Source organism: Muscardinus avellanarius, assembly GCF_963383645.1.
Source record: "Muscardinus avellanarius genome assembly, chromosome: 1".
NCBI classification, from domain to species: domain Eukaryota; kingdom Metazoa; phylum Chordata; class Mammalia; order Rodentia; family Gliridae; genus Muscardinus; species Muscardinus avellanarius.
In genome coordinates, this window is record NC_137786.1 from 188,798,042 (window position 1) to 188,819,629 (window position 21,588).

Here is a 21,588-nt window from a genome sequence, read left to right on the forward strand (position 1 = left end):
AACAGGTTGGTCTATATTACCTATTAAAACTCTTAAAGTAAAAATGTGATGTTCCTTCCATTCCGTCATGTGCTGCCAGTTCTGGGTTGGCTGGGTGAGATGTTAACGCCAGAGACCAGCCCCCCTGCCCCCCCTGCCACCCAGCCCTCTACCACCTTAGCAGAGTCCATTGAAACAAATACCCCCTTATAACTTTTCCAGCACTTCCAATGGCGGACCAGAGAATGGACATTTCCTCAACAATCAACGACTTCATATCCCCGGGCCCCACCGACCTGCTCTCCAGCTCCCTGGGCACCAGTGGCGTGGATTGCAACCGCAAGCGGAAGGGCAGCTCCACCGACTACCAGTAAGGCCCTCGTGGCTGGCCTTCCTCTTGTTAAACATGGTGTCAGGGGACGGGCATGGAACAGCTGCCATTGCTCCCAGAGGAAGGGATGGGAAGGAAAGGGCCGACTTGGCGCGCTGGGCAGTTGGCTTTGGCTCTGTCTTCCCCAGGATGGGAAGCAAGGAGGAGCCTCTGGCACCACTGAGGCGTCTGGCCCCCTCCTGTCCCCCAAACTCCACATAAGGGGAGAACGAACAGCCTTAAAGCCAAGTTCTGCCTTTACCTCCTTCGCTCCTCTGAGCAGGAGGGCTGAGCCTGTGGATGTCGTTTTGGGGCTTCAACCAGGGCTGGCCCGAGGCCTCCCGCTGAGAAAGACAGCAAGTAGCAGGCGCTTGATTAACATGTGTGGAATGGATGAGCCGAGATCCCTCTGCAGACATCGTAGGAACATTGACTTTGACCTTAACCAGTATTTAAGTTAGCATGTACCTGTTATGTTAAATAGTATTTCTGTTTCTTTTTAGACTTGATGACTTTTCTTTTGAGTAAGTAAATTTCCCCACTCACTGTCCACTCTTCTGCATCTGTAAAGCCCTAGGGAGGAAGGCAGTGTAGAACATTCAAAGGCACATGGTCCTTTGCTGTGTGGGATCTTGCCCAAATGTCCCTTAAGAGGTGTTCTTTGTTTAATGAGGGAAAATCTCCAAGGAGGTATCCCCCCTACAGCAGATGTCCTTTCTGCTGAAGTTCACAGGTCGAATTTGGGGAGCACAATGGCTGGAGGTCAGATGCCCACTAGGAGGTGCTATGATTAATATGTAAGTTATCCCAGATCGTTAAGAGAGTCAACACCCAGGGGATGGAGAGCGGGTGTGAGGACCAACAGGGCTCTTCTGTAGCACTGACTTTTCTCAATAGAGACCAGGAAGTTTTCCACGAATTCTTTGTCTTGGGCAAGTGCCAACGGAGCCACTGAAGTGTTCTAAGATCTCTGTTACCTAGACCTGTGGTTTCCAATTGTGTCATCACTCAAAACCCTTCGGGTTTCCCTTGTGGACCCCAGTTTGCAAATCTGCTGTAATTTGTGGAGAATCGATTGCTTAAGCGGCCACGGCCTGTCGTTTTCTCCAGCTAAGACCATGAGCTTCTCCTCACCTGAGTGGATCAGCCCGGCCTCAGTAGCGGATAAAAGCCTGGGCAGAAGGGGATGATGTATTTTGCAATGTAGCCTGTGGGTTCCTCGCAGCTCTAGGACCTCCTGGAGAAACTCTGCCTGTGAGGGTGCCCAGGGTGCCTACTTGGGAACTGTGCTGTAGAATGCCCTTGATGTGATCCAGCACTAGAACCAGTGTACATTGTTTGGAGGACCAGAATCCCTGTTTTCTTATGGGAGAAAGGACAGAAGCCCAGGTGGTGGCTAGCGCCCTCCTGATCAATGTGTGGGTTGGAGGAGGAAGAAGAGATGGGGACTGACCACAGGGGAGTTCTGAAACTCCTGCCTTGGGGAGATGTCAGTCTATTTTTATTGAGTGCACAAGATGCCATGAAATTTGGGTTTCCAGGGTCTGTGAAAAGGAGGCAGATCCTACTGTGGCCCTAGCACCCACTCCTTTTGCCATCCTCATTCCTCGAGCCCAGGGGTTCCCACCTAGATGGCAGCAGGACATTTGGGCCTTCGAGACACTGCCCGGGACTCTCTGCTCAGTACTGTCTTGGTGCTTTAATTAGCCCTTCCTCACTTACCCTCTTCCCCACACCACCACTAAATAGATATAGACCCACATGAATCTTTAATGCTTGGCGTGTTTTGCAAGTGAAATAAGCTCCATTTATCCAGAATGCCTGGGGAATGAGGTGTTACAGACATCTGGATACTCTAGCTAACTAAGAGTTTCTATAAATGCTATGTTTCCCCAATTTTCAAACAATCAGAATATGGTAAAATATATTTAACACACAAACTCTATTGAGATTGCGTATCACTTTTGTTTGGTAATCTGAAAAGCCAGCCCAGGCTTTATAATAGGTCCAACATAATTCTTTGTCTGTGTTATACAACATTAATGCATACTGTGGCTGTTTCAGCTTTCTAGTTGTTTGGTTTCTGGATAAATGAGAGCCTTCTATATTATGGTAAGAAGGTATTCTGTCCATCTCTACTAACATGCGGTTATATTCTCTTGTTTTTGCAGAGAAAGCATGGACACAGACAAAGATGACCCTCATGGAAGGTACCATGACCCTTGTCATTTGGACTTTAGCCTTTTTTTTTTTTTTTTTTTTGCATGGTTACACATGCTATGACTTGGGGCATGTTCTACCTTGTTTCAATTGAAGATAAGCAAGGAGGCCATAAGCCTCTTCCCTGACCTCAGTGCCCAGTGTGGCTAACAACCAGGAGCCTTAGTGTGTCTGCGGAGAAGTGACAGGGATCCCATAGGAAGAAAACAGAAATTTAACTTCACCGTTGACCTCCAGAGGATTGTATTTTTATCTTTTGCTGTTTTATTCCCAGGTTAGAATACACAGAACACCAAGGAAGGATAAAGAATGCCAGGTAAGCTTAGACCCTCATTTCAGCAACAAACTGCCAGTTCTGGTTGCTTAGAGTGTGGCTGGGGAGGCCTTGTATTTGCTCCTAGTCTATGGAGTCCTTTTGGGCATCATCACATGCTTAGAACAAGACAGGAGATAACAGGCCTTGGCTTGATGGGGCCTTCTGTCCTCTGCTCCCGCCAGGCTGAGCTGGCTTCGCTTGTCTCCATCTAAGCCTATTTGACCTGAAGGGGACTTTGGAGGTGACAGAAAATCAGCCAAGACTACTTTTTCCCTGGCCTTAGGAGATTGCTCCTTCCTGACCCCAGACTCCAGAGAGGAGACACGGCTCGGTGATTCCATCCCTAGGCGGTACCTAGCCTCTCACTGGCCCCTTAGTGTGCTGCAAGTTGCATATGAAGGCCAGACCAGGGACAGGCCCCACTCCCCTGAGTAGATCCCCTGACGTGGTCCTCGCTACCTTCAGCTACACCTGCAGACCCCTTTCCATTGGGCCCTAGAGCTCTTCACCGTCAGTCCCAAGGCCATCTGAAAGCACCAAGGGCTGCAGAAACTGGCTGACCTAAGACTTATAAATGGGGCATCTGCTGCATCCAGGTGTGTCCTGGTGATTCAAGGATGGCAGTTAGGACTTGGCACCACAGTCAGTGCAGTTCTGACCTGAAGAACAGTGCCGCAGCTGGCTGCACACAGACCCCATAGGCACCCACTGCGGGACCCAGGCCTGCTGTGGCCACTCTGGATGTTTGGCTTTCTGAAACCTCTACCTCTCTTCTCTCCTTCCTCCCCACCTCAAAATCTACTTCTATAGAGGCTGAGAGGAAAAGCAATGAAAAAATCAACAATTCAGTTTACTATGAAAAGGAAATTTTTATATTTAGGAATGAATTAAGCATTAAAAAAAAAAAAACTAACTCTGACCTTGGTAGCAAGACCCTTTAGGGAGTGATTTTAGTAAAAAAGTCTAATTTGAAACATTCCGCAAATTCTAAATTTACCTTGTCAGATGAGTACTGAAGACAGTTACAACTCATTTATTTTTGTCATCGTTTCCTTGACACTTGCTTACATTTTGAAAGAAATAATTTTTCATATTGTTGTTCAGGGAAGCGCACAGTCAGATTGAAAAGAGGCGTCGGGATAAGATGAACAGTTTTATTGATGAATTGGCATCTTTGGTACCAACGTGCAATGCGATGTCCAGGAAATTAGATAAGCTTACCGTGCTAAGGATGGCGGTTCAGCACATGAAAACGTTGAGAGGTGAGGCCCCAGACTTTGTTGTCTTTTATGTCCTTGCCCACGGTGTTCTCGGGTCCTAAAGGCAAATGTTGATTATTTGCAAGGTGTGTAGCCCTGAGTAATACAGCTCATGCTTTTCAGCAACAGTGAAGATGCCAAATGAAGTGGTTATTGAGCCTCTGTGGGTAGCGAGGTGCAGACCTGTAGCTGCACATCCCCAGATGCATAAGCTGTGAGCTCTGTCCAGCTCTGTATGTGCAGGTGCTGGAGCTGCTGCAGATCAGAGGGGGACACCACCAATGTCCACCCTGGATCCCACCCCTAGTTATAAAAATCAGAAATATAATGATATCGTGATGCAGAAAAGTCAGTTTTGGTTCTTAAGAGGAAATTTTATCACGGTTTCTTTGAAGAGTGAGTCACTAGTTGATAGACAGTTCTTGCTGCATTTTATTGTCAAGAATGAACACCGATGATATTTTCATCTTCCTGGAATTTTCCCGAACTAGATTGACTCTTTGTGAGGGAGGCAATATTTTCCTTCTTTGCCGAGTGTGGGGAGGGTGAGAAAACAGAGGCAGAAAAGTGGAAGTGACTTATCCAAACCATGGAGAAAGCTAAACTGTATCAGGCATTTTAGTGGATGTTGGTCCTGGAATTTTCCATAACTTAGACCTGAACTATTAAACACATTTGGAAAGTAGATGCTCAGTCACCTCTGACTTCATGGTAAAAGGGTCCCAGCTTTATATATGCGTGAGGCCACCAGAAAGAAGAAATGGTGGGATTTCTTCCTGATTTGGGTCATTAATCAAAATAGAAATGTTGAATTATATGCTTGAAGAATGGCATTTGGAAATTAATTTTAGTGAAAATGACATGGGTTTTTATTGTAAGCTGATTTCAATTAAATTGGAAAGGGGGGGAAAGCAGAAAATCTCAAGGTATAATAAAAAGCGGGGATGTGGATTACAACACATGCCTCATTAGCGGATGTGAAAGCCACCTCCTGTTTGCCTCCTTCCCCACGGGTCTGCGAGTTGCTAGAGATCTGCTTCATTTTATTCCTCACTTTTCTGCAGATTCCAAGTCATTTACTGCTGGCATTTTTCTCAGCTACTGTTCTCCTGAAAAATGCCTGATTGACAACCTTTGAAACCCAGCCCAAGTCTTGTCCCCTCCAGCCCTGGGAGCTAGCGCTGCAGTGACTGGAGCAGCGTGTTCCTCTGGTTGCCCGGCTCGCTAGCTCACGCTGATGAAGAGGCGCGCACCTCAGTGCCCTCTGCTTCATGATCACCCTGGGCCCGGCAGACCGAATGACTTCCCAAGAATGTGTAGAGGGCCTATTTGCTGAACCCATAGACAGCCCGCTTAATACAGACCTCGGGAGGTGAGGATCCTCCCAGGAGCCTTCAGAGTTTGCTTGTAAAGCTGCCTTCCATTTTAGAAGCAGATTCTTAGCTTCCTCTCCTTATCTCTTGGTCTTCCCTGTAACAGGGAAAGCATGCCTGTCAGGGCTTCTGTGGGCGAGCGTTCGCTTTCCAATAGAATTATCTCTGGCATGACAAGATTCTCTCTGAAGCCAGATCTAGCCTCGTTTTAGTGAAGGAAAAGAAAATCAAACGTCAGTCCCAGCAGGTCCTAGGCCTCATCTAGAAGCACGAGGCAGTGAAGCAGAATGAGATATCTGAGTGTAAAGTCTCCCAACTCTTCCTCTATTTCTTCTCCCTCAGGTGCAACCAATCCATATACAGAAGCAAACTACAAACCAACTTTTCTGTCAGATGATGAACTGAAACACCTCATTCTCAGGGTAAGTTGCAATTATGGGATTGTTTTACACACATTGATTTTTTTTTTTTTAAATCAGGTTCAGAGTGCGTTCCTGCATATGGGGATGTGGTATGTCAACACTGAACTCTTTTAGGGTCATCCTTTCTCAGGTCTCTACCTTCATCTTATTGTTTGGGCAGGCTTCACATTCCCTCCACAAGACCTTTCACCTCTCTTCTATCCTTGCTTAGACAAAAATAGAAGGTCTAGCCAGGCTTTGTGCTGGATACCTATAATTCCAGTACTTGGGAGGATGAGACAGGAGGATCACAGGTTCAAGGCCAGCCTCAGCAACTTAGTGAGAGTCCCTCAGCAATTCAGAGAGACCCTGTTTTAAAATAAAAAAATAAATAAGTAAAAGAGGACTGGTGGTGTTGCTCAGAGGTAGAATGCCCCTAGGTTCAATCCCCAGACCCCCCCCCCAAAAAAAAAGGAACTTCTATGCTACTGTGATAAATCAGAAGAGGCAAAACGGGGGGGGGGACCCTGCAGCAGTCACATTACTGCATGGAGGTTTTAGGAAGAGACTGAAGCTGACAGCAATTGAGACTTTCTCTTCCCCTGACTTAACCACTGGAACAAAAAGGTCTGTTCATCAATCCATCAAAGCAACAAAATGGCTGAAGAGGAAAATGAATGAGAAGGCGCATGCTTTTCCCCGCTTGACTTCTGTGCTTGGTGTCATGTCGTTTCTGCCTTCCATGCAGGGTTAGGCCTGCACAAGGCTCCAAGGTGAGCTACTGGATACAGTGAGATTAACTAGGAAATTGAAGAGAAAGAAACTACATTCATAAACATGTCCTTTTGCAGACTGCAAAATGCAAATAGAAAAACCCAACTAAAAGAAAGGATACCTGGCCCCTCTGTCCATGCAGCCAGGGCTGACCTTACCTGCCTGGCCACCTAGAGCACCCTCGCCCCTGTGTTTCAGCAGGAATTTGCAAAGCCCCTGGGTAGAGGTCAGCCAGCTGGATCTGTGTATCATCACTATAGTTTTCAGTTCAGCCTGGCTCCAGGCACTCCACAAGTCTGGCCTGTCCACTCTCTCCAGTGATTTCATCTAGCGAGTAGGAAAGATTTCAGTGGCAGGGAACAGAGGAGCTGATGAATACAGTTTTGTTTCTCGGGCGTCCGGGGTCTGGGTAGGTGGCGTGGGTTTCCCTTGGAGGACGCTGAGGTCTGCAGGAACCAGGCTCTGTGTTCGCACACAGCTGGCAAAGCGAGTACACTCCTCAGCATCCTTCATGGAACAAGGTGGCTGCCAGGCCTGAGTAGTCAGACCAGGGAGGGAACGGGAGGCTCTGGGCTGGCTGAGGATATGGATATGCCTTCCCGGAAGCCTAGCACTGGATTCCAGCTGATCTAGAAATATGTTGCGTGGTCACCTCTGGCTGCAGGGCAGGGTGCAGAAGCAAGTGTGTGTAGATGTGCCAGCCTCCATCTTGGAGACACAGAGGGGAAGTGGGTATGGGTTGGGAATTGGCCCCCATAAAAGTATTCACACACACACCTTCCAGAGCTACGAGCATTTGCTACATTTTCGTCTCCAAGGGGCTCATACCACCCAGCTCATGGTTCCAGCTGTGTTCTGGTTGGCTTGAAGCTGAGGGAGCCACAGAGGCATCTCAGCACCACAGGTGGGGCAGCTGCAATGTCGTCCCTCCCTCATTGTCTTGTATGTGAAACACTGTTGGGTCAAAGTTCTGATGTCTTGTGCAGATGCAGTTTGTGTTTTTTAACTTAAGGCAGGACTTCTTTGATCGCCGTCACCATCTGTTCATTGGATGGCTGCACATCCCATCCTTTCCACAAAGCTGTCCTTGTTCTCAGGAATTCACTCAAGTAAAATATAAGCTAGGTGTGAGCATCCCTGGAGCCGCTGCTGGAGCTGGCTTCACAGACACACAGCCTAGGCCCAGGGCCCCTGCTGGCTTTAATGCTCAGGCCTTGCCATCTTGATTTTTGAACACGGGTCCTCGCATTTTAATTTTGTGCAAGACCCCATAAATTATGTTATAGATCCTGATTGCCAGTACTGGTAAATCAAATTTTGTTAAGAAAAGAGATGTATGTGTGTGCACACACGCACACGTGTGAGGGTATATAGTTCAATCCCCTTTGGCAACATCACATGTTTAGTAACTTTCTTGTTGCTGCTTTTCTAAGTGGTTCTTAATCAGATGCCCACACAGAGTCGGGTAGAAGGGTCGTAATGCTATTTCATACAGCACCGGCAGTGGTCTGTGTTTCCCGGTGCCTGGCCCTACCGCTGTGGTGCATGTCAGTGGCCGTGAAGCCCCGCACTGGCCCTTGCCATGGCCAGGGGCCCAGAGGCCCACAAGTAGCACTGACAGGAGGCAGGCTCCACTCAGGTGGTGTCCAAACAGTTAGGCAGCAGGTGCTGGACTTCCACTCTTCTTCAACAAGGCAAACCTGACCAATCGCTCTCTTTACTAAGTATTTCAAAATATCTCTAATGAATGGTGTGTCGGATCAGTCAGCCTTCCCAGTTCATAATGTCAAAATACTCTACCTCTGTGTCTTGAGAATTAGGCAGACAAGCCCTTCTGTGTCACTTCCTCATTGGCTCCCAAGGAGCCTGGCCTCAGCTGGCCTGCGGCCCTTGGTGGGAGTGGTGTTCTCACAACCTCTGCTTTCAGCGTGCCCTCGGGCCCACAGCTTCCCTTGGGGGTGTGAGGAATGGGGGTGTTGAGGTCTTCCCTGCACACACCAGCCTTCCCAGCCTCCTTGCTGCCCCTGGGATGTGTTGAGACCTGTTCGGGCCAGCACTGCCGCCAAGATTTCATAGTCACCCTCTTCCCTGACACCTTTAGTGCCACGTCACCACATCAATGAAAAGCCTGAAAACACTTTTCCTGTGAGATAGAAGATTGTCTGCAAGGCAAATGAGGAAGTTATTAATACTCTATTTTTTGACAGAATGAGGCTCCCAGCAGATGGTGCTTGGAAAGTTACTTCCCCTCACCAGCATCCTTTGCCCCTGGGCCCGCTTAGGGACCTGCCTCAGAAAGGATCCTCCCCAGATGCTGCTGGCTGGCTGGCCTGCCACGTTTAACAGCGCTAGCGGTTCCGTTCCCCCCACTCTCTCTTCAATCCCAGCACAAGCGCGCACACCATCCTTTTATCTTCTAGAGCATGAACTCATTTCCTAGTTCTCTGCATTAAACTCCTTCCCGAAGGCCCTTTTGTGGAAGAGAAAAAGAGTGTCTCTAGATTTTCCCAAAGAACAGACTGAAGATCTGTGAGTAAAGCAAGTGTTTTGAACCAGGAGAGCGGAGTTAGACGAACAAGCGTGAGGCAGGTTAGGGACCCACCCCGCCATTAGAGACCCACACACAGAGACAGAAGCTACGAGCTCGGCCACTGTGGCCTGAGCAGCTCCCTGCTTCAATCAGCCAAATGTTCTGTCTCTGTACCTGTTGTTGTTGGCATTTTAGATGTTTACCTGCATTCACACTGAAGAAGGGGTAAGAAGAATCTAATGGGAAATTTTTGCTTTGCTTTTCTTGTCTCACTTAAAATACAAATCGTCCAGTGACTGAGGGATCATGACTGAGCACAGCAGTTCCCTTCCCTGTGTATGTTTGAATCACTTTGGGTGGGGGCCTAAAACAGCACCAGGGAGCCAGCCCCCTGCCAGAGCACCAGTACAAAAGTGAAGGGAAAAGCCACCACTCCAATGTTGAAAGCCCAAGTTCTGGAGAGCGCCCTGTAAGTGGCGGTGTTCAGGTTGAGGGCAGACGGTGGCTGAGATGTCCGAGATGGATTCTGCACTTAAAGGGCCCTTGCAGTCTCAGGTTCTAGGTTCTCCAGAGTTGCTATAAGTAGACCAGTGGAACATGGTTTCTCTGAACTGTCATACAAGCAAAGGAAAATTCTTAAGCAGAATTCAACTTTGAAACAGAATAAATGAAATTGGACTTTGTCCTATAATCTAGAGATGACCCGTGGATAGAAATGTCCACCTTAGAGACAGACAGTCTTACTGTTCTCACAAAGCATTTGTTTCAAGACTCCATTCTTGGGACACTGTCAGGGAGCGTCCCTGTGCTTTGGTGACTTAGAAAACGAATCCTTCATTTGCTGGCAGTCAGAGTGAGTACAAGTCACATATCCGAAAGTGTGATCAATTGATTATCCATTTCTCCTGATTAGGCAGCAGATGGATTTTTGTTTGTCGTAGGATGTGACCGAGGGAAGATTCTCTTTGTCTCAGAGTCTGTCTTCAAGATCCTCAACTACAGCCAGGTATTGTTCTGGTTCCTGTTGGTGGTGGGCCATTCACAACAGTCATTGGTGACACGTCAAAATGTCACTCATTTTTTCAGAGTAATATGTGTAAGTCACAGCTGGGTGTGATGGTGTAAACTTGTAGTCCCACTACTTGGGAAACTGAGACAGAAGGGTCGCAAATTTGAGGATGGCCTCAGCAACTTCGCAAGGCCCTCAACAACTTAGTGAGACCCTGTTTCAATTAAAAAAAAAAAAGGCTGGGGGGTGTAGCTCAGAGGTAGAATGTCTGTGGGTTCAATCCCTAGTACCGTACACTGACACACAAAAGGAAGTATTTAAGTCATGTATAATTCGTCCTGAAAATTCGTAACTTCTTAATAAAGAAAGGGATCTAAATTTAGAAAAATCTTTTACTCTGCCCCATATTTTCCCTACCAGAAGGTTTGACTCTGATCTGGCAAACAACGTTATAGCTGTCCTATTGCTGCAAAATAAACATCCCACAACTATAGACTAGGGGTAGGAAGCAAAGCCGTCTGACAAGGGGGCAGGCGAGGCAGGCAGTGTGATAGATGCCTGAGAGTCGGAAACTTGGGAACCCACCCCACACTGTGCTTGCAGTGACTTGGAGCTCTGTTGAACCTCAGCTTCCTCTCGAGATTGATTCTAATAACCCACACCTTTCATGATTGTAGGATGAAAGAAGAGCAATATATAAAAGCGTCTATAACCAACCTTCTCACCTGCTGCATCCCCGGAATCCTTGTTCATTCACTCACTCACTCCCCTTTTCACACACTGGTGTTTGTCTAGAAGCTTGGAAGGCAGAATTGAATCAAAATGACGTAAATTAGAATTTATGTTTTAAAAAATGTTTCGCTCTTTCTAATTGCAGAGCAAAGTTATGGAAGAAGTTAACAGACGAGGCAACTGAGGCCCACGTAGTGCCCGATCTAAGAACAGAGAGGCTTAATGGCAGTACGTAGGGTCAGAGCCCACCGTCCCGCTCCCCGTTATGAGGTGCTAACTGGGAACTTGAAAATAAGTTAAAAAGAATACACAAAGCCAAAAGATTCTTGCCTTAGAGAATCACGAACTATTTATATCCTTCTTCCTCTCTCACGTTGTCAGAATCAGCCTCCATAGTGTCTGTCTAGGCGAGGGGCTGGACGTGTGTACAGGCCCGTATATGAAATGTTTGAGATCCTCGTGCTTAAAAATACATCATTAAGGCAAAAGGATGTGCAGGCTGTGAGTGCTTGCTGCATAATTTATATTCCACCTGCAGCTGACTTGTCTTCTAACGCTTCATCCCCACAGAATGATCTGATTGGCCAGAGTTTGTTTGACTACCTGCATCCGAAAGACATTGCCAAAGTCAAGGAGCAGCTCTCCTCCTCTGACACCGCACCCCGGGAGCGGCTCATAGATGCAAAAAGTGAGTAGAGGGGAGGGCTGGGGGCTTCCCCGCCCACCTGGAGCCAGTCAGCGACCACAGAGGGGACATGTGGTGGCCTCCGCCCCTCCCTCCCACCTCACTGCCCTCTTCCTCATCACAGCTGCTACCTGTGGCTACAGGGACCTGCTATGTTCTTTTGGGTTTGTTGTCATTTGCATAAAGAAAAGTTCCATGTTGGAATTCATTGGAAGGAAGAATTTGACTTGATCCTTTTAACGATTTGGGAATTCATAGTTGTGTGCTCCCAGAACTGCCTTTATCTATGTGAGTTACACATGTGCACCTCAGAAGATGAAAGTAGGAAGATTTAAAATGTAAATGTGGTTTCTTAGAGCCAGTTGGTTCTTCATTAGATTGGCTCCCCCCGTTGGCTTCCTCCCGCAGCGGTGGAACTGCCATTCACATTCCCCCGTTTCCCAGGCTTGCTAGTCCCACGGGCAGCTGTGCGCTCCTGCTCTCAGGGTGTGGACTCTGGAAGCTGGCTCTTGGGTGCACATCTGGTTCTACCACTCTCTAGCTGTGTGTGTGGCTTTGGGCAACTTTTTGTGCCTCAGTTCCCTCATCTTAAAAATAGTATCTATTTCACAAGTTTGTGGCAAGGATTAAATGTGTAATATACTACATAAAGAAAGTGGGACAATTCCCAGCACAGAGCACCAGGTCAGTGCTGGGTTTGCCTTGGCCCAGTGCAGCTTCCTGTTTCAAGCTTTTCATGTTGATCTCTGAGGGAAGTACCACCAGGTGAACCTCCTTTGAAGCCTCCTTTTCATTAAGGCACTTCTCTTCATCCTCAAAGTAACACATAGTCCTTAGTACCATACCAGAGTAAGGAGTGGCCTTGGCATTTTTTTTAGTGACCTAAGGAGAAAAGGATGAATGGTGATTGGCCCTTGCTTCTGAGGCTCTTACCATATAGTCAGGAGACAAGGACACAAACCACACCCTGTACCATAGGTGCAGCCATAGAAATAGCACCAGGCATAGAGAACGGGATGATTCATTCTTGTGTGGGCGTGGGGACAGGCGTCACCGAGTGGATGACAGCCGAGGTGGATTTGAAAAGGAGAATTAATGTTTGCCAGGTGATGGAGGAGGAAGAGAGCAGAGGAAATGATTTGTGAACAGGTAGAGAGGCATGGGCCCTCCTGGCCTGCTTGGTGGCACTTCTGGAGCTCGGAAGAGATGGTGCAGGGCTCTGAGTCGGCTGGGGCAGGTGTTGGAGGGGACAGTGTGTGAGGTAGAGGAGAAAGGGGGCACCCCAAGGAGCTGTGCATGGCATCTTCCACCGATGGCTGGCTGAGGGTGCTCTTTCCCGCCCCGAATGACTTGCAGTCCTACCTCCTGCACCATATTGTAAGGAGGCTTGCACATCAGAATCACTCAGGGAGTGCCGAATGTGGGCAAGCACCACCTCTGGAACTTGAACTAAGTGGGTCTAGAACTGCCCAGCCCAATAAAAACAAAGCGCAAATTCAAAGCACAAAATACAAGCCACAAGTAACTGTACATTTCCTGATAGCCACATTTTAAAAAGTAAAAAAATAAATTTAATAATATATTTCATTTAAGCCATACAACTTAAATATTTTGACATGTACTAATTATAAAAAATCAGTAAGTTCTTATACATTTTTTTGGTTACTATCTTTGAAATCCTATGTATTTCACCCTTACGGCACATCTCAATTCAGAAAAGCTACCATCATGTATACTATTTATGTTCAATAAAAACATTGTTAAAAAAAATAAAAAGAAAAGCTACCTTCAAGTATCCAATAGCTGCATGCAGCTAGTGGCTATCGCAGACAGCACAGATAGAGAACGAGGTCGAAGAATCTGTGTGTCAAAAGAACCCAGGGATTCTGGCCTATAGCCAGGCTGAGAATTTAAGGCAAACCCCACTGCCTCCCTTCCGGTTCAATACCTAAGTCCTGCCCAGCCCTTGCTTGTCAGCCGGTGTTCTTCCTCTGGGAAACAGGCTGTCTTTGCCACCTGTTTGGCACTAATCATACATTACCTTATTATTATTAAACATTTCCCGGTGCATTTCAATTTTCTCTTCTTATTCAAAAGCTCCTGCTGGATGGGAATGCTGTGCTATATTTCTTTTTCCCTCAGAGAACCTAAGCCATTTGTCCAATAGCACTTTCTACATGATCTGTAAACATTCCAGATTAACAATGCATCCATTCTTAGTGCATTTTTTGAGGTCTGAGCTGGTAAGAAATGTTATTCTCACATCATGGTTATAAAACAGTGAGACAGCAAAGAAAAGGCTTTGTCAAGGCCACGCTCCCCCTCCGGACAGACCCCGCTCTCAGTTCATCACATTTTGTGTGTTGATTTGCAGCTGGACTTCCAGTTAAAACAGATATAACCCCTGGGCCGTCTCGATTATGTTCCGGAGCACGACGTTCTTTCTTCTGTAGGATGAAGTGTAACAGGCCTTCAGTAAAGGTTGAAGACAAGGACTTCCCCTCCACCTGCTCAAAGAAAAAAGGTACAATTTGACAGCTCCTTAAACTCCTGGGGCAAGAGGCTGGCTTTCTGTAGGGGGTTCTGTGCATAGTGCTGGCTCCTCACCCACTAGAGTATGGCACCCAGAACTGCAGACAGGACCCTGCTCTCCCCCTGGAGCACAGGAAAGCAGGCAGAGCCAGGAAGAAGCCTGGATGTGTTGCCATGGTAATGGAGATTTGTGGAGAGGCTTCCTCTGTTTAAATTCTCTTTTGCTTAATGTGGTTTGGAAAGAATACTGTCAGCCACAAGTCTAAATGCCTCCTGAGCACCAAACAGTCCACCTGAATTACTATTGCCAACCTCATCGGGGACTTTGATGTGTCTAAGTGCAAGAAGGGCTTCCCACCGTGCCCCCTCCTTGGCCCAGCATTCTTATCAGCCCTGCCCTCTGCTGGCTCCCCTCCCCTCTGTCTTGGGGCTTCTTTCCTCTCTTCACAAGATCCTTAGGTAATGTTACCCCTCCCTTGGCTTTAAATGACACTTACATGCCAGTAACTTCCAACTGTATATTCCCAACCTGGGCTTTTCTTCGGAACCCACATTAATGAACTGCTTCTTAAATCTACCTGCTTTGATATCGCAGGAGCATCTCAAACATGATACACACCAAAGTAGCCACATGGGCCCCTCCTTCAGTGCAGATGGTACCACCATCCAGCTGACTGACTGGAGGCTGGTGAGGAAGCTAGCCCTCACGCCAGCCAGGCCCATCTGCAGAAGTGGCCCGAGGTGTGTTCTGCTGTCTCGAAGCTCACTGCTTTCACTGACCCAGGCTGCCCTTATCGTACACCGGGCATGGGGAAGTAGGCCCGCACACCTTCCACCTCAGCACAGCTGCCAGAATGATCTTTTTTTATTTTTCATTTTTTGTGGTACTGGGGATGGAACCCAGGGGCATTGTTCCTCCGAGGCACACCTCCAGCCCTATTTTTTTCAGTCTTTTTAATTTTGAAACAGGGTCTCACTGAGTTGCAAAGGACCTCGCTAAGTAGCTGAGGTTGTCCGTGAACTGTGATTCTCCAGTCTCAGCCTCCTGAATGCTGGGATTACAAGTGTGTGCCACCACGCCCGGCTCAGAAAAAGTGGATCTTTTTATCCATCCCCTTATTTAAAACCCTTTGTTTCCCACTGCTCTTTTTTTTGTTTGTTTTTGTTGTTATTGTTGTTGTTTGGTGGTACTGGGGTTCCTGGAAACCCTTCTACCTCTGGGCTACACTCCCAGATCTATTTTTATATTTTTATTTGGAAACAGGGTCTTGTAAGTCAGCGCAGCTGGCTTCAAACCTGCGTGATCCTCCTGTCTCTGCCTCCCAAGTGTGGGGATTACAAATGTGTGCCACTCCACTGCTCTTGAAGAACTAAAATTCTTCATGTGACCCTACACCCCTGCCATTACTCAGTACGTGAGAGCCCTGCTGGCTCCGTTGTGAGGCCTCAAGCCCCTTCCTGGGCAAGGCCTCTGTGCATGCTGTCCTCTCTGATTGGAGCCTCTTTTGCCCTTTCACCCTAGCCTACACTGCCTAGGTCTTCTTACGGCACCTGCAGGCTTTTTTTCTAGTGCTTTCTTATCGCTGCAGCTCCATAGTTATTTGTGTGGTTATTTGTTTAAGGGTCTGCCTCCCCAGCTAGACCGTACACTCCCCTGGGATGTGTCTGACTCGTTCTCCACTGTGTTGCAGTAGCCAGCGCTGATGTTGGTAAGCACTCCACCACAGTCTGGTGTTGAAGTGCAGAGGTGCTTCGAACGTGATCTGGCCCAGATTGAAATCTTAATTCTCTTTTTCATCTGATCTGTGTTCTTGTCTCTGAATCAGCGAGTGACACCAGCAGCCACGCAGTTCAGAAGAGAGGGCCACCCTTACGTTCCTTCTTTCCTGTAGGCTTCACGTTCATGCTGAATCTTCACAGTTTTCAACATTTCCTCCTGCTTCCCTCTTGCTGTGCTCCTGCCACTAGCCTCAGAGCCAGCCTCTCTGCTTCCAGTTTCTACTCTTCCCATCCCCTCATCCCTCTGCTCCCAGATCATCCAAGCCATGACTTGATTTTGCCGATTCCCCACTTGAATACTTTTGGAAGTGCTCCATTTACTGTGTGAAAAAAACCAAACCAAACAAACAAAAAATAAAACAAAACAAAACTAAGAGATTTGTTAGCAAACAACCCAAGACTCTTATAATCTGCCTCCAGTTTGCCATTCAGACTCAGCCCCCAGGACCTTCCTTCCTTTTTACTTCAGCCACAGGGCTCTGCTATTCTTTATGTGGGATGTGTCTCTGTGCCTTGCACATCCTCAGCCTGTACCCATTCCAGTTCCTTAGCCACTACTCATTCTTGGTTAACTTTCTACGCTGATTTTTTTTGGGGGGAGGGAGTCTTCCTCTTCTCACATAGATTTAGATATTTCTAAATGCCCTTGGTATTATTGGCTGTACTAAGCGCGTATGATACTAGATGACCATTGTCAATTTTTCTGTCTGCCCCATTCACTAGATGCTCATTTCTGGAGAATGAGCCCTTTTAAAAAAGTCTTTTGACTCCCGACCTGCATCCTCTCCCACCATCAGCTGCCTGTGCTTCCATTACCCAAGCCCAGCACTGACACTAACCATGGACTTCGCTTTCCAGCAGATCGAAAAAGCTTCTGCACAATCCATAGCACAGGCTATTTGAAAAGTTGGCCGCCCACGAAGATGGGGCTGGACGAGGACAATGAACCAGACAACGAGGGGTGTAACCTCAGCTGCCTTGTTGCAATTGGACGACTACATTCTCATGTGGTCCCACAACCAGTGAACGGGGAAATCAGGGTGAAGTCTATGGAATATGTTTCTCGGCATGCAATAGATGGAAAGTTTGTTTTTGTAGACCAGAGGTAAGTCTATATGTCACCCTTGAGCAGTGCGGCAGAGAATTTTCAACACTGTGTTGAAAAGCAGAGATTGGGCCATCAGCTAGCTCCCTTAAAAATAAAGAAAGGGAAGTGATGAGTATCTCGCTAAAACTCAGACTCATTAGGGTATCATCACAAATACGGAGATCTTCTTGGTGTCATTCTTTGGTATCTATAAATAATTAAAGTAGGGTGGCTTGATATCCATCGCTAAAAGGAAATACTCACGCTCTCTTAATCTATAATGTTCCAAGACTTATACTTTAATTGGAATATAAAACTTGGAAGCAATTACTTAGTTAGGCCTGAGCTGTCCAATATAGCATCATTACCCATCGTAGCCTCATATGGCAATTTAGATTTGAATTTAATCAACTAAAAAATAAATTCAGTTCATCAGGCCCACTGGCCACATAAATACACGATAGGCACATGTGACTACTGGCACACAGACCACGTCTGTCATTATAGACGGTCCTACTGGACAACACTGAACTAGTCTAGTCTCCTCATTTTCTGGATTATGAACTGAGGCTGCCTGGGAACCAGTCTCCTTCCAGGTTTATAGCTCAAATAGGTTGTAGACCTGGGCTGAGAACCCACATATCCCATGTCCTCTGCTTGCCTCCTTTAATAACATTCACAGGCTACTATATTTCTAGCTACTAGAGCCAGGCATAAAATGTCATAAAAGTCCCTTATGGCCCCAACTGCTAGACCTTCTGGAATTGGCTTCCTGGTTAAAAATATACAGTAAAAAGGAGAAGTGTGCAGTGGGATTTAGATTTCTACCACGTTTACCTAATTGTTAATATATTTGCCATTTTAAAACCACCTACATTTTTATTTCTTGTGATATTAGTCTTTTTGAAAGGCTTTCTTGATTGGTTTCCTTCATTTTTGTAGCCTTGATTAAATTCAGAAGCCTGAAACAAAAGGCCCCCATGGTAAGCCCTCTAAAAGCCCACTGCCAAAGCCTTTCTACTTCTAGCTTTGGCAGTGCCCTCTTAGTCTGTAGTCTGTTCATCCACGGAAAAGTTGCCACTCATCACCTAGATGGCTTATTCTTCCTTAAAAAAAAAAAAAACCCTTATTGGCCGGGCGTGGTGGCGCACGGTTGTAATCCCCACGCTTGGGAGGCAGAGACAGGAGGATCTCGCAGGTTCGAAGCCAGCCGTGCTGGCTTAAGAGACCCTGTTTCCAAAAATAAAATAGGTCTGAGAGCATAGCCCGGAGGTAGAAGGGCTTCCAGGAACCCCAGTACCACCAAAACAAAACAAAACAAAAAAACCCTTATTGGGGTTGAAACCAGAGGACTACAGTAATATGTGTATACCCTTGTTCATAACAGCACAATTCACAAGAGCCCAACTAGGTATCCATCAATAGATGCATGGATTACATAATTATGGGAAATACACACAATGGAATTCTACTCAGCAATAAAGAACAAAATTAAATCATTTACAAGAAGATGGAAGGACCTAGAGAACATTGTTAAGTGAGATCAGCCAAGCACAGAAAGTGAAGGGTCATATGTTTCCTCTAATATGCACAAGCTAGGGAGTAATTGGGATACCAGAGGAACTCAGGATAACAGAGGAGTCCCTGAGGAAGAAGACCCTTCCTCGGTGGAGTTAGGGAGGAGGGGTAGGGGAAGAGGAAGACTGAGGTTCATTAATAGAAATACTAAATACTAGGTGTATGCATGTAAAAAATGCCATTGTGAATCTGGGGGCTTGGTATTGGGAGGGAAGGGGGTCAAGTACTGTGTGCATGTATATCATTGTCAACATAATTGACATATGATATGAGACTATAATGCACCAATAAAAGCAAAAAGAAATCCCTATTCTTTTTTAGGGCAACAGCTATTTTGGCATATTTACCACAAGAACTTCTAGGCACATCATGTTATGAATACTTTCATCAAGATGACATAGGACATCTTGCAGAATGTCACAGGCAAGGTAAGCTGGGATATATGAAGGGTCTTAAGATTAAAGTGTCCCCCTGCTTCTAGACTAGTTCACAGACATTCCAGAGAATCCGCCATGGATGTTTCAGGCCTAAACATCTGCAAGGAGAGGAGGCAGATGGTCCCAGGCACCCCTCATCCCTGTATCTACTCCTGACCACACAGCACTTCCCTCTATATAGGACATGACTTGGAAACCATCTCATATTCAGAGGGATTACCTAGACCCTGTGAACAATTAATATGGCCCAGATGGATATGGTTCTCTTTTCTGTACTGGCCTACACTGCCTCCTGTACTTTGATTTTTATTTTTTTATTATTTTTTGGTGGTACTGGGGATGAAACCCAGGAACAGTCTACCTCCGAGCTACTCCCCCAGCCCTCCTTTCTATTCTTTATTTTTTGAAACAGGGTCTCACTGAGTTGCAAAGGGCCTCATAAGTAGCTGAGGCTGGCATGAACTACGATCCTACTGTCTCAGCCTCCCAAATGCTGGGATTACAAGCATGCGCCACCATGCCCAGCTGTACTTTGCTTTTGACTAATGGTGCGGCCATCCATGTAGTCTCCTGAGGAACAGTGACCCCTTCCTTCACTGTTTCCACCAGCTCCTGTTCATTCCTCTCAGACATGAATTTCCAAAGTGCCTGCTTTTTACCACCCCCATCACTGTGACCCTGATTCAAGCTTCGTGCCTCCTGTGATATTCTCTTAACAGGCCTTCCTTCTGCCTTTCACCCCCAATCTGTGGACTCAAGCTCAGATCCCTAATAAGTATTGGAATTCAGGACCTCACCCCTCCTGGCCTGGCCCACCTCCTCAGCTTAGCTCTCCATCCCTGACTCAGCCACGCTGACCCTCTCATCAGTGCCTGCTGTCAGGCTCTGCCATCAGTTCTTCCTTCCTCTTCTTGGCAAAGGGGTTTGTCCCTCAAGACTCTGATCTTGATTTTTCCTGTAGCCTTCAGTTACTCCTCTGCTGAGAGCAGGAGTCATTTCTTGTCCCCTCTGCTGTCTCTCAAGCCTGGTATACGAAGGGTCTCATAAGTTTGTTACAAAAAAGAATGAGGTACAAATAGGTTAATGGCCTCCATTGATTTGGATTTCCTAAAACTGAGATAAGTGCTGCATTGCTTTTGAGCTTTGTGATGGAGAAAGAGCAGGCCCTTTGCACAGTGCCTTCTCATTTGTTGTTGTTCACATAAGAACTGGTTCAAGTATTCCTTGGATCCTTAATTTCAGAGTAACAGATGGACAAACAAACTGAAAGGCTCAGAGTTAGATCCTCAGAAACAACCTGTTTTCTGAAGTTGCTGGCTCCCTGGGCTTATTAAAGAGTGATGGAACCTGCGGACAGGTGTTTGGTACTGGGTGTCTTATTTAATACTGAGTTGAAAAAACATTTGTTTTTGTTTTTTTCAGTTTTACAGACAAGAGAAAAGATTACAACTAATTGTTATAAGTTTAAGATCAAAGATGGTTCTTTCATCACACTACGAAGTCGATGGTTCAGTTTCATGAACCCTTGGACCAAGGAAGTAGAGTACATTGTCTCAACGAACACTGTTGTTTTGTAAGTGTTTTCTGTATATCAGAAGCTCCTTTACTTCAAAGGGAGATGCCTTGGGATCTTACCTGGGAAAAGGGGTGCAGGCCACAGCCTTTATTGCATCCTTTAATGCTCCCTTGCTGCTGTCTTGTGAAGCCTCAGGATGGGCAGAAGCCAGAAAGGGTTGTTAAGAGAAGCTTCAGTACTCACACCATGCAAGCCCTGTCTTGTGGAATTGCTCCAAGGAAGCAACAATCTGTCCTTCCAGATAAAACAGTCGTCCTTTGAATTCCACAGGCCCTGCACACTGGGCATCCACTTGTGCTACGGTGGAGGGAGGGGTTGACCACATGAAAGGCACACTCAAACACTAGCTCATACTGGCCTTGGCTGAGGACGGCAGGTCTTCATGCCTGCCGGGCTGGAGGCCCAAGCACTGGCAGCTAGGAGGCCCCCTCAAAGGCTGCTCCACCTCCTGGGTGGGCAGGGGAGGCAAGACCTGCTCCCCATACCTCCTTCCCCACAGTGTCCAACCCCACTTGGGGTTAGAGGTGAGTGAGAAGCTGGGACAGGGTGTGCTGCCGGCTAGCAGGAGAGAAGGTGCAGTTGCAGTAGCAGTGGGCCCTTGCAGCCACCACTTCTACTGGACCGTGTCCCACACAAACGAGGAAAACCCAGGCAGGCAGTGAGGCCAAAGGCCGGGATGCTGTCCATCATGTTATCAAACAGTGAGGAGACCTGTTCAGCCACTCAGACAGACACTTCATTTTCTGGCCTGTCCAGGTCCAGAGTGGACACCGGACACCTTGGCCAAGGTGAAAGGTGCACGGTTCTGAGCAGGCCTGACTCACGTTTCCTTATTGCTGGGATGTTCACAGAGCCAACGTCCTGGAAGGCGGGGACCCAACCTTCCCGCAACTCACAGCGTCCCCCCACAGCATGGACAGCATGCTGCCCTCTGGAGAAGGTAACTATGTT

At 47.0% G+C, this 21,588-nt stretch overlaps 1 protein-coding gene across 11 annotated transcripts in view; it reads left to right on the forward strand.

The window, feature by feature from the left end:
* Nucleotides 1-209: 209 nt before the first annotated feature.
* The window catches only part of BMAL1 (basic helix-loop-helix ARNT like 1), a gene marked incomplete at both ends in the record, with an annotated part of 31,526 nt that continues 10,147 nt past the window's right edge, over nucleotides 210-21,588 (forward strand). For 2 of the 11 annotated variants that reach the window (XM_080707114.1, XM_080707117.1), the window contains 13 exons: nucleotides 210-349; nucleotides 853-873; nucleotides 2,521-2,559; nucleotides 2,844-2,885; nucleotides 3,990-4,147; nucleotides 5,860-5,939; nucleotides 10,136-10,228; nucleotides 11,534-11,651; nucleotides 14,023-14,172; nucleotides 16,818-17,064; nucleotides 18,946-19,052; nucleotides 20,484-20,634; nucleotides 21,489-21,577. In XM_080707114.1, the coding sequence (XP_080563240.1) occupies nucleotides 210-349; nucleotides 853-873; nucleotides 2,521-2,559; nucleotides 2,844-2,885; nucleotides 3,990-4,147; nucleotides 5,860-5,939; nucleotides 10,136-10,228; nucleotides 11,534-11,651; nucleotides 14,023-14,172; nucleotides 16,818-17,064; nucleotides 18,946-19,052; nucleotides 20,484-20,634; nucleotides 21,489-21,577 (1,435 nt within the window). Of the gene's footprint in view, nucleotides 350-852; nucleotides 874-1,057; nucleotides 1,147-2,520; nucleotides 2,560-2,843; nucleotides 2,886-3,989; nucleotides 4,148-5,859; nucleotides 5,940-10,135; nucleotides 10,229-11,533; nucleotides 11,652-14,022; nucleotides 14,173-16,817; nucleotides 17,065-18,945; nucleotides 19,053-20,483; nucleotides 20,635-21,488; nucleotides 21,578-21,588 lie in introns of those variants that run through there. The other 9 variants (XM_080707119.1, XM_080707121.1, XM_080707120.1 and 6 more) reach the window with 7 other exon arrangements.